Source organism: Xiphophorus hellerii, chromosome 18 (genome assembly GCF_003331165.1).
Source record: "Xiphophorus hellerii strain 12219 chromosome 18, Xiphophorus_hellerii-4.1, whole genome shotgun sequence".
Lineage (NCBI taxonomy): Eukaryota > Metazoa > Chordata > Actinopteri > Cyprinodontiformes > Poeciliidae > Xiphophorus > Xiphophorus hellerii.
This window is the reverse complement of record NC_045689.1, coordinates 10,108,592-10,122,945: the sequence shown is the minus strand read 5'-3', so window position 1 is coordinate 10,122,945 and position 14,354 is coordinate 10,108,592. Positions and strand designations below refer to the sequence as shown.

Below are 14,354 nucleotides of genomic sequence, written 5' to 3'. Positions count from 1 at the left end.
TCATCCAATTCTCCCATAATTCTGGGTTCATCTTTACAGTATATCATGGGTGCTTAGCTTTTGCCAAATTTATGAAAGGATCAATATTTCAGACATGAATAAAAGTAAATATGAATTTCAATTTGAAGGAAAAAACTGCAACCTTGCTTTAAACTGATTGACTAAATTCTAAGCACATAATCATTTATCCATAACAACTTGAGGAAATTTTTCACTTTGCAGAGAACACATTGTTAACCTATCTTGAGATTTGTTTCAGTAAGCTGTTTCTTTGGTTTTATTCTTAATTTGGTTAAGGTAATATTAGAAAATGAAACTGTAAGGGTTAACACACCAAAAGCAGAAACGAGCTAGAAAACAGGTGTTATGGGGCACAGCGAATAGCTAAAATTCATAAATACTTGAGACCCTCCACAAAAATGCTTATAACTGCTCATTTTGATAGCATAAACACCAAATATACCTTTATACTCATTAACAGGCACGGTGGAAACTACCTTAGCAGCACAACAACAGAAGCTAATATCTACAGTCTTCCTTATGGCCCCTCTTGGGGGTATTTGACTGCTTTGTAAGCGTCAACCAAGTAGCATTGAGCCAAGTCAGCTTCCCAAGACGCATTTTGTTTTGAGTATTTTAAATACACTCTTAGAAAAAAAATCTGTGAATAACTTGGAGTCACGTTCCACATAAAAATCCACAAACACTAACTCCGACAAGACGAGGTCTAAAGAGTCCAGTCAGTAGAACGGATTACACAGAAGAACATACACTCAGCAGAAGATGTCATCTACTTTATGTAATGAGTCTTAAACATCAAACTTATGTTGTCACTGCTTGTATCATATCATCTAATCTCAAGAGCTCCTATAGACTAGAGGTGACTGATTTCTAAGGAGGAACTTGGAATCTTTGCTTCAAACCACCATTAACATGTCTCATGTAAATCTATCCCAGAACACACACACCGAACCCCGATTATCATACAGAGACAGTGCTGCTTATAATTGACTGAAGGAATGCCAGGCACTTACTGATGAACATGGAAACACTCCACTGTGCATCTCCAAATGGCTTTAGCAAGCTAATGGCAGTGTGGGAAAAAATGAGCTCACACAAGGCAGAGGAGGTAATGTAGCTTCCAGCTCGGCTCATTTTCTCCAAACGAAAGAGATAATCTGGACCCCCCGAAGGCCTCAGAGATTGAAAGCCTCACAAGCGGAAACGGCAAATAACTAAGAGAAATTAGATATGAACCTGGGCCAAAGTTTTCTCATTCTGCTCCCCCTCACCAGCCCCACTGACTCCCATCAGAGGCATGGACAATGTGCCTACAGTGTGGAATATATGTGAAATATTCTAAGTACTAATAAATTTCTCCTGCCTGCCTCCCTCCTTCGTATCGTCCCCGTCCTCTGCTCCTCATCTCTACTCTGGCTCACGTCCGTTTCTGTCTTCATTCACTCGTCTTGCTTCCTTTCCTCATTTTCTCTCCACACAGGCAGAAATGCATACCGTTAGTGACAAGCGGAGCACTTTTCTTGCCCAGATGTACTGGCAGCTGTCTGTCTCAGTGGAGCACCACAAGCTCCTCTCATTCCCTCCGCGCTCCAGACCTGCACAGCAAGTGTGTGAGCAAGGGTTTGATGGCAGGAACAAAGGCTGGAATTATGTGGATGCATTGTAGGGAAATGCAAGCAGGCAGCTAGAGATGGGGCTTGGGGCTGGAAGCTTTCCCTGACTGGCAGGTAAAAATGTGGACTGAGGCAGCGAACGACAAACACTGTCCCGCCCCATTATTCATGGCTGAAGTGCCCTGGAGCAATGTACCTCCTATATGCTACACCAGATGCTGCCCACTGCCAGTATATGAAGCCTCTCGAGTCATTGTTTATTTGTTCAATACAGTACTAGTAATGTGTGTTCACAACCTATGGATTCGGTGCATAGTATATTGGAGAAGAAGCTAGACCGTCTTCAATTCATTCGGATTTCTTGCTTTATTTTGACAGGATGACTTCACAGATATTTCAATGATTTTGTTTAGTTGTTGAAAATGAGTTACAGTGTTTCATGGTTTGTGAGGTATTTTTAGGTCAGCATAGTACAAGGCTCCGAATTAGGCTGGGATTGTATGGATTAGTTTTCCCTTTATTTTTCTATTTCAACACCTTACTATCTGTGTTTCACATATGGTGTTACTAATTTAGACTAATCCATTCTTCATATTTCCTTTGCTCCCTCAGCACATACAGTGTGCTGTGATAACTTAAATACTTTGAACTTCCATTTTACATTTTGCACATTACAGCTTAGACTACTTTTGTGAACTGGAAAGAAATAGATTGGTTTTGATGATTGGTTTTATGTGTCAATTGTATTTGAAATTAACCCCCTTTCCTCGAATCATTGTTAATAAATTACAATAAAAACTTCAAAAGTAATTTGTAAGAAGAGCTCTGTTTTGTGAAAAACTAACACTGCACTTCACTCTAAGTGTGCCAACGCCACGGTGATGCCACCACAGCTTCATGCTGTTAACTATGTTACAAGCGACAACAAACCACATAACAGATTTACACAGACTTGTAGGTGACTTCTTAAGGCAGTTGGCTCTATTGGATTCAGAGTAAAGGGGGATGAATACAAATGTATACCTCACTTTTTAAGTTTTTAAAGGTAACAAAAAAACATAATTGTTGTGTGTTTATTTGTGCACACAACAATTATGCCCTACTTTGTGGTTTTCTATCACATAAAATCTCAGTAAAATGCACTGTACACAAAAAATTTGGGTTGTTGCTCTTAGAGGTTCAATTTCCTGGATATTCACCTGGCTCCATTGTGTCAAGCTTAGAACTCTGCTTTTACTTTTTTATGCAAATTTTCGTACAAGTGAATTCATAATCACTGGGCTACTTCTGATGGATGCAAGGCATGTCTTTAATTACTCGTTCTCAGGTATGTTTAAACATAAGGTAATTATAACTGCTAATTATGAGAGGGAGCTAAGATTCGGTTTTAGTAAAAATAGGACAATGCCAGCTTTATCTGTGAAATGTGAAAAGCCATGGCAGTTCTGCATAATCCATTTGGGAAGGCGCAGATAAGTAGCTGAATAGTTACCTTTCAACATTTTCTCTGTTTTACTTTTCCGTTTACTTTAGAAAAATCTAATTATCATAATTTTTCCTTCGCAAATATTAATTTTGCATCAAAAATCTGTAGAGATGTGAAACATTTGTTTCAGACAGTAAAAATATATATATCAACAAGCATGAAAATATTAAGTATTCAATCTTTCCAAACCAATCGGGCCCTGTGTGAAAATTAATTTAAACTTATCTGGTGTATCAAGTGTTGGTGATAACTGGCAGCCTTTACATCACTGGGGAGTTTTGGCCCACTACTCCTTGCTGAATTGCTTTAACTCAGCCACACTGGAGGGATCTCAAGAATAAACAACCTGTTTAAACTGATGCCACTGTATCTCATCGGTCGCACTGGTGCTACAAGTTCTTTGCGACACTGAAAATCTCCCTGAAGGTCAACAACGTACAGACACACATTAAGTCCTTCGGAGAATTAACCAATATCCATCTATCCAGCCGTCATCCATTTTACTGTGGAATATCGTCTGTGTCCCTGGATATTTCGCAACTCAATAAAGACTTATGACTTATGACAGTCATAAGATTTTCATGACAGTAACAGTCTGCAGTCAGAGGCCTCTTCAGATTCCTTTCAAGACTGACTGCTACTGCATCACCATGTGCAATGAGTCGTGGACAAAATTATTATATATACGTATTATTACAACAACATTTAGTTTTCCTGTTGTAAATGAATTATTATTGATTTGTATCGAATTTGAAAATTGCGATGGACTGGCGATCTGTCCAGTGTGTGCCCCGGCTCTCACCTGTTGACAGCTGGAGATATTCACCAGCACCCCTCACAACCCCAATGAATAAATGAATGAATGAATGAATGGACGGACGGACGGACGGACGGACGGATGGATTTGAAAATGTAACGTTTCGGCTAACATTAAAAAAACAGAGTGCGAAACATAGCTAACTTTGTACACACCATACATAAAAAAACATGGTATTTGCAGCATCATGCTGTGGGTATGATTTTTTTTATTTTGTCATACTTCCGAAGCTGGTTAGAAATGATCAGAAGATGAATGGAACTTAACAGAGCAAACCTGGAAAAGGCTTATTATAAAGCTAATTTATGGTATGGTACCAGGATTAACTTAAAGTATATTCAGGTGTCAGAATGGCCCCAGTTAAAGTCCAATTAGTTTTTAACAGATGTTTTCTATCCAATCTTACACAATTTAAACTGTTTTCCAAACAAGATTTTTAATGTGAAAAGTTGGTAGAGATTTGAAACTGTAATTGCAGTAAAAAGAGGTTTTACAAAGTATTGACTCAGATAGGCTGCAGCACACTCCATGGTCATGTGCTACTTTATGAAAAACTAATGAAGCACATAGTAAAGCACAGGTCTGGTGCTGTAATGTGACAAATATGAAAAAGTTCAATGGATTTGAAAAGTTTTGCAAAGCACTATAAACGTATAAAGGATGTTAAGCACAGCAAGCTTTTAGTAAAATTCATAAATGTATATATATATATATATATATATATATATATAATTTTAAAACATTGTGAATCAAGGAGTGAGTGTGGCAAAAACTAATATTTCTCCTCTCTTTATTTCCAGCATACAAATCTGGACACCCTATCCCAGGCTGATCCCCCAGGACCCTCAGCCCTTTCCAGCTCCACAGAGGAAGCCACATGCATTATGTATCACCATCCAGGCCTATTTCAGAGCAGAAAAGCAAAAAATAGAGACGCAGAGAGCATCTCTGGCTCCAGCAATCAGTCCCACGGTTTCATATGTTTCTCTGGTAAACGAGGTCTTGTTCCTGCCGTGCGGAATTACCAAGAGGGATACATAAAATATTTAGCATTGTCATCCCCCTTCCTCGCTCTCCACTTTCCAGCTCAAACTTGCTGCGAGGTAAAAAGTAAAAGAAAATGCAGAGAGCCTGCAGTAGGAATTCTGATTATCTGGAAGGTTTGTAGATTTGTGAGTAAGGGAAGAAGAACCATGCAGATTGGAGGAAGCCTTCACTGCATGACTGTTGCCATCAGGGAGGAGGACGCCAGCAGAGGAGGAACATGAGATTTGATCTACAGCGAGAGGAAGAAGTCAGGAGTCAGGCTGGCAGAGGTCTGGTCCAAGCAGGCAGGAAGAGTGATGATGCTCAGGGAACATGAGGCTTTTAACAAACAAAAAAAAGACCGAACACCCATGCAGAAGAGTGGACACATGCATATATTTATGAGAGCACAGAAATACATGAGGCTCAGCAAGGCTTGCGCTTTACCCCTGGCAGCTTCTCCAAACCAGCACATGCCTACAGTTCTTATTGATGACCTTGACATGGTGCACACCTCCACAGGTACCTTGCTGCAAGAATGTTTTTTGACACCTTAAAAGGTTCCCTCTATTGACTTTGAGGCTGGCCAACTGGCAGACCTGTTATTTTCTGCTCTCTGAAAGACTGCACACTATTTGTGAGTGTGCAGGAGCCATAAAAATTGACTTGCACTTGCGTAGCTTTTGTTCCTTCAATTGGAAACTGCAAAGCCTTTCCAGCAGGATTTATTTTGAATCTTTATCTGTTTGTGTGGAGACATAGAGTGTCTTTAAACGACTGCATCTCTGGAACTATTCACCATTTTTACGTTACAATCAGGCTGCCAATCATACTTCACCAGTCTGGGGGTGGAGACTGCTGTATGCTTTCAGTATTATAAAAGCATACAAGCATGTACTTCAGTAAACTCATGATTTACCATTTTCTGGAAATTTTCTTATTCTGGCTTTGGGGGACTGAGAAGGGAGACAACTGAGCTCCCCACAGTGACACCAGTTGACTAGGCAGGTGGTTCTGGCCTGAAGGTTTCGCAATTTCCTTCTTAGTGGCTAGCAGGTTGAAGAGCCTGTGAAATGGGTGGATTTTGTCACCAGCAAATTTGAAGGGCTTTGTGGGTCCTGCTGCTGTTTTCAGAGGAAGTTGTGGACAGTGATGCAGTGTTGTTGCTCCATGACAGGTCTTCAAAGGAAATTGGTGCTGTTCACACTCTCTTTTTTTTTTTTTTGCAACATTTCAAAGGTTTGCTTATAATTTGCATGACAATTGAACAGAAACTTAATTACCGAAACAGTAAGCAGAGCTTACACTTAGCAAACACTGAAGAAAATCCTTTCTCACAGATGAGGCTGTCACCACAATGTTTTACTGTTAACTGCAGCAACTTCTTCTATTTGAGTGTTGAATAAAGGTTGGTCTGCAACTAATAGTTACGCTTTCGGCAGAACTTTGCTGCGTTCTCAAAGTTACCATGAGACACCTGACTGCCTCTGTGATCCAAGCTCTTCCTGCCCAGTCTGTCAGTTTAGATGGTTGACTCTGTCTTGGTAGGCTTGCAGTTGTATCATCCTGTTTTCATTTTTAGGTGTTAGATAGAACAGAACTCTGTTAGATGTTCAAAGAATTGTGATATAGTTTTACAACCTTTCTCTCTGAACCGTCTCCTGTGTTCCAACACAGCAGTATTTGTTCACTGATATTATTTAACAAACCTCTGAGGCCTTCATAGAACAGTTGTATTCATACTGGAACTAGATTACACAGAGACCGACTCTGTTTGCTATGTAACTTTCATTATATATGAGAAAAGAGGGGAAAATGCCAATGCATCTCAGACTTTTGCAATTTTGGGGTATAAACAATTTTGAGACCCACGTATAATTTTCCTTCCACCTGCACTACTTTGTGTTTTTCTGTCATTGAAACTCCAGATGAGATACATTGAAGTTAGTGATTGTAAAGGCACAAAATATGATCAAATGAAACAGGTGTGAATACTTTTACACGGCACTCTATCTTGTTTTGATACGTGAAATCTTCTTCTTCTCTGATGTGTGCATGCAATTTGTTGGTTTTAATTATGAATAAAGCCAGAATAATTCAACTGTGTGAGAACATTCGGGCCCTTTCAATACTCACTGGGACGCCAAAGCACACAGCAAGACGCAGCACTATTAAAATCCATGGGTGGGCTGAAAATATATCACAAACAAATCTACTCTTGGGGGTTCCATAGGCAAGAGCAGCCTTCTCTCAGTCATTTGTCTCCTCCGAGGATTGTGATTAATCTTAACTTTGATGTTCCTAAAGCAGCGGGGAGGGGGAAGATATTGGCGAGAAGAGAGAGCCACCGCTGGAGCTGCGAAGGGGATGTAAAGACAGAGCACTAAACCGCTGCTTTAAATGTCAAGTTAATGAAGCAAATTGAATTGAATCACACAGGATATTGAAATTGTATCGAGCGACACAGCACGCAAGCACGATGCTCAAGGTCTTACTGTTATAAGATTAGGCTGCCATAGAGGGATAAGAAACTCTGCTCTCAGAGGGAGAGGAGAAAAACCCAGCGACAAAGGAAACAAAATTATACCATTAGATCAAAGCCTGTCAACTGCTATAAGATGTGAATTGGCACGAAGATTGTTTAAACACATTGCATATGCATGCAGGCAGGTGAAAATTACAGCTGGAATGGATTCAGAGCACACAGACACACACACGCCATCTAAACAAGAAATATCTATGCATATGAGCACTTGGGGCCTTCAGGGTTATATGGGAAAACTGCATTTGGGGTGAGTTAAGATGCATTAATGATTCATGGCACAAATTTGCGCCTCTTCCTTTTGTTTCATAGTTAAACCAGTCAGCAAACAAGTAAAGCTGATCCTGCTCTGTCAACCTTTTTGTTTACCAGATGGCCCTGTTTAATCTGCATTTGGATCACAGTATAACTTGTGAGGATCTTATTTTGGCCTCAAGTTGTGCAGTTGATGTAAAAGCACTGAAGCCTCCACTTATATGCACCAACATTGCCCCTTTGTGGCAGCATGCAAAAATGTGGAGAAGCTTGATAAATACCTAAAGATATACAGTAAATGCTTCACTTGAATCGTTGGGCTTTTAGGAAAATATAAGAATATTTAATTTATGCTGGTGAAAAAATGTCCGATTAGGAATTTTTTTTCTAATGTCAAAAGACCACCAAAAAAACCACACTTATATTACCAACCCACAACTCATCATCAGTGTAGGGTTTCTTTCACACTTTGCCTCAGATACAGTTCAAACTTGCAGAAACCTCAGACTACAGTGTATGCACAATAGAATAGCCGGAAACATGTGGTATTTGTGAAGCAATATATTACTCATGTTAGGTTATAAGTTTTTTTAAATTTGTTTGTTTCACTCTCTCTGTACCTACTTACTATTCACAGCAACCCCAGGAAGTAAGGCTACAAAAGATTATGTAATACAGCCAGCCAATGAATTTTGGGCCCCATGACAAAAATCTAATGGGGCCCCTCGCCTCCACGCAGTTTCTTTCACCACAACTTTAAAATCTAAAGGTTTTTGAAATATATATAAAAAACAACACGCAAGTATAAATTTACATCTGTGTACAAATTACAACATGTATAACATTTAAATTAAAATACATAAACATCATTACCTCGAGTAGTGAAAACAGCAGATTTTTTAACAAGATCATAACAAATAAGTTCTGGAAACTCAGACTATTCCTTAAAGTATGCCATTAGACAACTATCTGACCCTCACTCAGCCTGACTCACCAAGTCTGTCCAACACTGTCACAGCTAATAAAATGTGTTAGCAACTCTGTTTATTAAAAGCATGATGTTCTTTGCTGCTGCTTGACCACGACTGCTGTTAAGTACTTCCGCCAGACTCGGTAGCCCATGGTGAAAGCTTTAGAGGAAAACACATTTACACAAGTATTCTTACTCTACAAGCAAGTTCCTGTTATGTTATATAAGTTCATTAGTGAGAATTCAATATATTCTACCACCATCTGTTGGGGTAGCAGCATAACATCCACTGATTGAATAACAACCTAATAAAAGATGCTGGTTTTGTTCTGGTGCGATGAAGGATTCTTCGCACAATAAAGAACACAACTGACAACCCTGAACATTCTCTTCATGAACTTGTCTAACAGCAAATATGAAAACTACTGGAGATCCTTCCTGACCACATCCATCACCATCTACAACAACTGACAAAATTTAAATCATAGAAGTAACAGCAACATTCAATTTCCGTTTTAGATTAATACAGTAATTTTAATTGGTAGGAAATATGCATATTTCCATGGAAGTGAAAAGGTAATTTGAGTTTTAGTGGCTTTGTTCTATTGGTCAAATCCATTCACCGTGGATTTTGAAACTTGGCTGTGCAAATGAAGCCTAGGCGCAAATTCAAACTGGAAGACTCTTTAGCCCCACCTGCATCATCCAGTCGGCGCGTCCCGCTCATCACCACCGACCTATCAACGCTGGACCAAGCCACGTCACGTCCAATCACCGACCAAGGCCCAGTTGATAAGGACCTCCATCCATGGCATCTTCCGCTTTCCAGCTGCGCTCAACCCTCCTCCACCCCTTCTCCACCTCCACTCTTCAGGCTCCCATCCTTCACCGACCTCCACCACCAGTGTCGGGTCCCGGGGGATGACATTCCTAACCTACATCGGGAATGCTCATCCGAGCTGATCGCAATTCACAGCTCAATGTCCTCAGCCGGGGCCCGAGCGCCAAAGAACTTTAAATTCATGCATGTCGATAAACCTTTTTAATCGCTGTTTTTCCGTCTGAGTCTCTCCAGATTGAAATGACATCACAGTCTGCTTATCTGTCTTTCAAGTGTAAATTAATTGCAAAACAAACAATGAGAAGTACAACTCCTTAACTATCATGATGACACAAGTGTCGCCATGTATCCATTGACTTACATGTAAGCATTTTGAAGGTGGCAGGTAAGGGGTTAATATGGCAACTTGTACTATTGCACGGTAGCCATCTTGGATTTTTAAGTTAGAGATAACTGGAAACATAGAAGAATCAAGAAAAAGTTAAAGGTAAAATTCAGTTGAACGATTTACTTTGATCCATCAAGCATGATTTGAGGTGAGATGTTTCTGCACTTCTAATAATCTTATCAGTTCTGATAAACTTCACATGCTGCTTCACCTTTAACCCTCCACATACAAGTCCTTCATCACAGGATCAATTCATCTTCAGATAGAGCATTATCATAAAGTTGTTGTAAAACCATATCACCTAAGCTGATTTTTTCCCCACATTAAAGCACACGAGCAAGCACTAGATGTCAAACATTACTCTACACAATATTGTGTTGAAGTTTCTTAGATAAAGACCAGGAACAGATTAGATATTAGGTAGCAATTTGATCGAATTCTCATTGGAAGAATGACAAACCACTGTCAGAAACCTCAATAAAATCGAAGAACTTTTCATTATCCAGAGTTGTGCAGCTCAGAGATTTAACACACAAAACGTTGTCATGAATACTTTATCAAGGCAGACTCGCACACTTTGCCTGATAAAGAAGCTCCAGCAGACTGAAGCACAGGCGTCTTATCTTAAAGTGATTTAAAAAGAGAGCTTGAAGCATGGACTCTTAGGGAACACTTGCGCAACTATGTACTTGAACTTCCATCTAAGAAAACAGAATATGCTCTCTTTAGTAAAAGAAACTTTCTGTGAAAAAAAACACAGAGAAAAGAACATTTCTGCTCCAATAAAAAATTGCACTAAAGAAATGAGCTCCTGCCTATTGGTGGACATCTGTCTTAGAGCTTCTCTCCAACTCCCCCCCACCCCCATTCCAGTCCATTAGATGGAGTAAAAGCAGGCGCCAGCTTGATGGGAGGAAATGGAGATAGAAAAAAAAACAACTGGAGATTCCTAGAGGACATATAATAAATGCATAGTAACACTGACAAAACAAGCTGTTAGAATTTAACCAATAAAACTGGTGATTTTAATTCTATTTCTTTGTACACATGACACATGTTTAACAGCAAAAAAAACTCTTTAAAATGCCTTTTGTCCAAAGCGATTTGCTAAATTCAAAGGTTTTTTGGACTACATTGATGAATTTAATTAATTAAATAAATAATCTCTATAAAGTTGATATAAAGTTGTATTAAGTCTGTATTTATAGACTTCAAAAAGTAATATTTGTCCGTTTACGTTCCATGTTCATATATCTTCATATATCAGGTCTCTTTCTCTCGTATCACAATAGAAACGTTTGCTAGGTCCTGTGCTGCAGAAAGACATGAAAGGACCATCACTGTTATCATCATGAAGTCATCTGGTTTGTCCTCCATGTTAACACAAAAACCAGAAAGAACTAGTTTGTGATTGAAGCATGAAAAGTTAATGAATTAGTAATAAGCAATCTATTCTTACAAGGTAGCATTTTAACTATTTCTACAACTGCAGCATCTAAGGAGCTTAGTGTGTTAGCAAGTTTAGCATTAGCATTATGGCCAAATTAGCTAAAGCCAGAGAGAAACATACATTTTGTGCCATAACACAGAAATGTTCCTAACCACAGTTCTTATGGCATTTATTAACCTTTTCTAAGCTGATATACTTACTCATATTACAACCCACATAAGCATATTAGCATAAGAAATCTCTGCTGGACACCAGCATAAATGAGAATAATTGCTAATTGGACCTGACCCATTTCACTGCCTCAAGGAATATCTTCTATACTCCGACAAGATAAATCTTGAGACAATCTACAAAAGAAACTGGATGAAAGGAAAACGCAAAGAAAATGGGAAAGGCACAAAAAATTTGCTTATTATTCTTACCGATAAGCTTCTGTTATGAAGCCTGTTGTACAAAGCTATGTGTGCTATTTTTTTGCCATTAATCTTTTGCAATTAGCTCCGAGTCTTTGTGGTTGGATGGCATTTTGCCATCACTCTAATCTTTAGTTCCCTCCACAGATTCTCTCTTAGAATCAAATAAGGATTCTGGCTGGTATATATTGCATTTTTTATAGCTAAAGTTTACTATCGTTCAAAATGCATTTTTATAGTGCAGAGAGTTGTGTCCACTATCTACAAAACAATGTTCATATTATGATGTTCTGCCACAGAAAAACATGCTTTGTAAAGTGGTTACAATGCAGCGAAGGAAGCATGAACTTTATACCACATACACACACTTCCAATGTCCTGAAGCAATTATCAGGCGGACCATGTCCTTTGGTCCGCATAGACTCACACGTTCATACACACACTTAAACACACACACAGAAACAAAGTGTATATAAAGGGCTGAGCCCTTGAGCTCTCTCCCTTTGTTGGAAAAACATATTTCAAGGCAGGCTTCTACCTCCTCTCACAAACTGCTGACAAAATGCCTGCAGACTACAATGGACGCTGGGAGATGGTGACCAATGAGAACTTCGAGGATGTCATGAAGGCTCTCGGTAAGTTCCACCCTGATGCAACGCATGTAATTTGTTCTTGTTCAATTGATCGTGAAAATTGTCTTGTTCAAATCAGAGTGCTACACTAAAAGACTGAGTCAGGAAGAAAAGAACGTCTGAGCAGAAAACGTAACACCAGTGTGACAGAGAGAACAAGAATGCTGGTAGGAGAGGGACAGAAAGGGAAGAATAAAAGAGGTGTGATGTGCAACTGCTTCATTTCCTCATTGAGCTGCTGTCAGGCAAAGTTAACCTCCTCTCTATGAGCAGTTGCTATCTGTTGCTGCGCCAAATACGTATTGATTCAGTCCCTTCTGCATTTTCTTCGTTCCCCATCCAAGAAATAAAAGACAGATTCTGACCCTGGATCAGCTGACGGGAGCTGGCTCTCCTCCTTGCGCGTCGTTGATCAGCCCCAGAAACATTTTCATTTTTCACGACGACTTTATCTGCAATTCACAAAAAACCCAAGCCACAGTGCAGTGAGCTCAGTCAAGAAATCTGGGGTTATCCTTGAGTCCTCAGACACATTTTCTTGGAGCAGATTGGAAAATGAGATCCTTATGGAAATGGGCCAGAAACTATCAGTAAGATGGGTAAATATGGTGCCCCATCTGTAAGAGTGATGGAAAGAAATTGAATTTCCACTTTAGGGCAAATAGGATATGAATATCTAAACGATTAGGATGGGTGGTTCACTGTGACAGATCCTGATGGTAAAAGGGTCAAAGAAAGTCATTCAGATCTATTCTGACTGAATTCAAGGTGATTTTTGACAGGTCATTGTCACATCTCTGTTTTTATGAATGCCATCAACATCCAGCAGAAGTTTCTACAACTTTACAAAAACATATGCTAGAGTCTGTTTCCTGACCACATCTGACCTCTCTCCACAAATCCAGACATTGACTTTGCCACCAGGAAGATTGCCGCCCATCTGCACCAGACAAAAGTGATTGTGCAGAACGGAGACAAGTTTGAAACCAAGACCCTGAGTACCTTCAGAAACTATGAGGTCAACTTTATCGTGGGAGAGGAGTTTGAGGAGCACACAAAGGGACTGGACAACCGGAACGTAAAGGTGGGGCAACCAAAGGGTCAATGAAGGGAGGGCTGTTGGACTCTAAATGTCTTGGTCTTTGCTTTAAATGTCTGTGATGTGATATGTCAGAGCCTGGTTGTCTGGGATGGGGACAAGCTGGTCTGTGTACAGAAGGGGGAGAAAGAAAACCGTGGCTGGAAGCAGTGGATCGAGGGAGACCTGCTGCACCTGGTGAGAATAAGCGTGACACATTGGGAACTGGTGTAAATTTATTCCCAGTTTCCTCATTGATACAATAAATATAAGAACTCTACTTCATTTACTTGAACCAATAGTTCCCAGTTGCATCACAGAGTTGCCTCATGTCTCTGGGCAATAATAAAATGCTTTTGAAACATGCAGATGTAAGCTCTGCCTGCTTGTGCAACCAACAGACGCCCTTGTTGCATCACATTCCTCCAAGTCTGAAGGTCTGTGCCTTTTTTTACAGGAAATCACAGCCCTCGACAAAGTCTGCCACCAAGTGTTCAAGAAGAAGGAATAAAGGAGGAGGAAGATTGATTATGTGTGTAAAACCCTGACTGCTGTGTGTGTCATGTTGTGCTTAAATGTGAACTTTATTAAAACATTTTAATACAAACAATGTCTCGTTAACTGTCCTTTGGATGTGTTGTTTTTAAAAAGGCATCGCGTTCTTTCATATCACTTCATCTCAATTCCACTTTTCCTATTTTAGATCAGTTAGCATCACCACAATTATTTTTTTTTTGCCACCTTCCAGAATAATGGACCAATTTTTTTTCAGTCAATTATTACTGTATTCTTTAAATTCAGAACTTTACATACTCCCAAAAT

The 14,354-nt window shown here is 39.6% G+C and overlaps 1 protein-coding gene across 1 annotated transcript; it reads left to right on the top strand.

The window, feature by feature from the left end:
• Positions 1 to 12,301: 12,301 nt before the first annotated feature.
• Positions 12,302 to 14,142, top strand: rbp2a (retinol binding protein 2a, cellular). Its single transcript, XM_032590219.1, has 4 exons — positions 12,302 to 12,457; positions 13,360 to 13,538; positions 13,629 to 13,730; positions 13,990 to 14,142. Exons 1-4 carry the CDS (start codon positions 12,385 to 12,387, stop codon positions 14,041 to 14,043), a joined length of 408 nt encoding a protein of 135 aa, XP_032446110.1. The 5' UTR covers positions 12,302 to 12,384; the 3' UTR covers positions 14,044 to 14,142.
• Positions 14,143 to 14,354: the final 212 nt, after the last annotated feature.

Bases quoted from the DNA above. Each gene is read 5' to 3' on its own strand.
- rbp2a (XM_032590219.1), top strand. From the start codon at position 12,385: ATGCCTGCAGACTACAATGGACGCTGGGAGATGGTGACCAATGAGAAC. The intron at 12,458-13,359 runs GTAAGTTCCACC...CCACAAATCCAG, and splicing joins GGATGTCATGAAGGCTCTCG to ACATTGACTTTGCCACCAGG. The intron at 13,539-13,628 runs GTGGGGCAACCA...GTGATATGTCAG, and splicing joins TGGACAACCGGAACGTAAAG to AGCCTGGTTGTCTGGGATGG.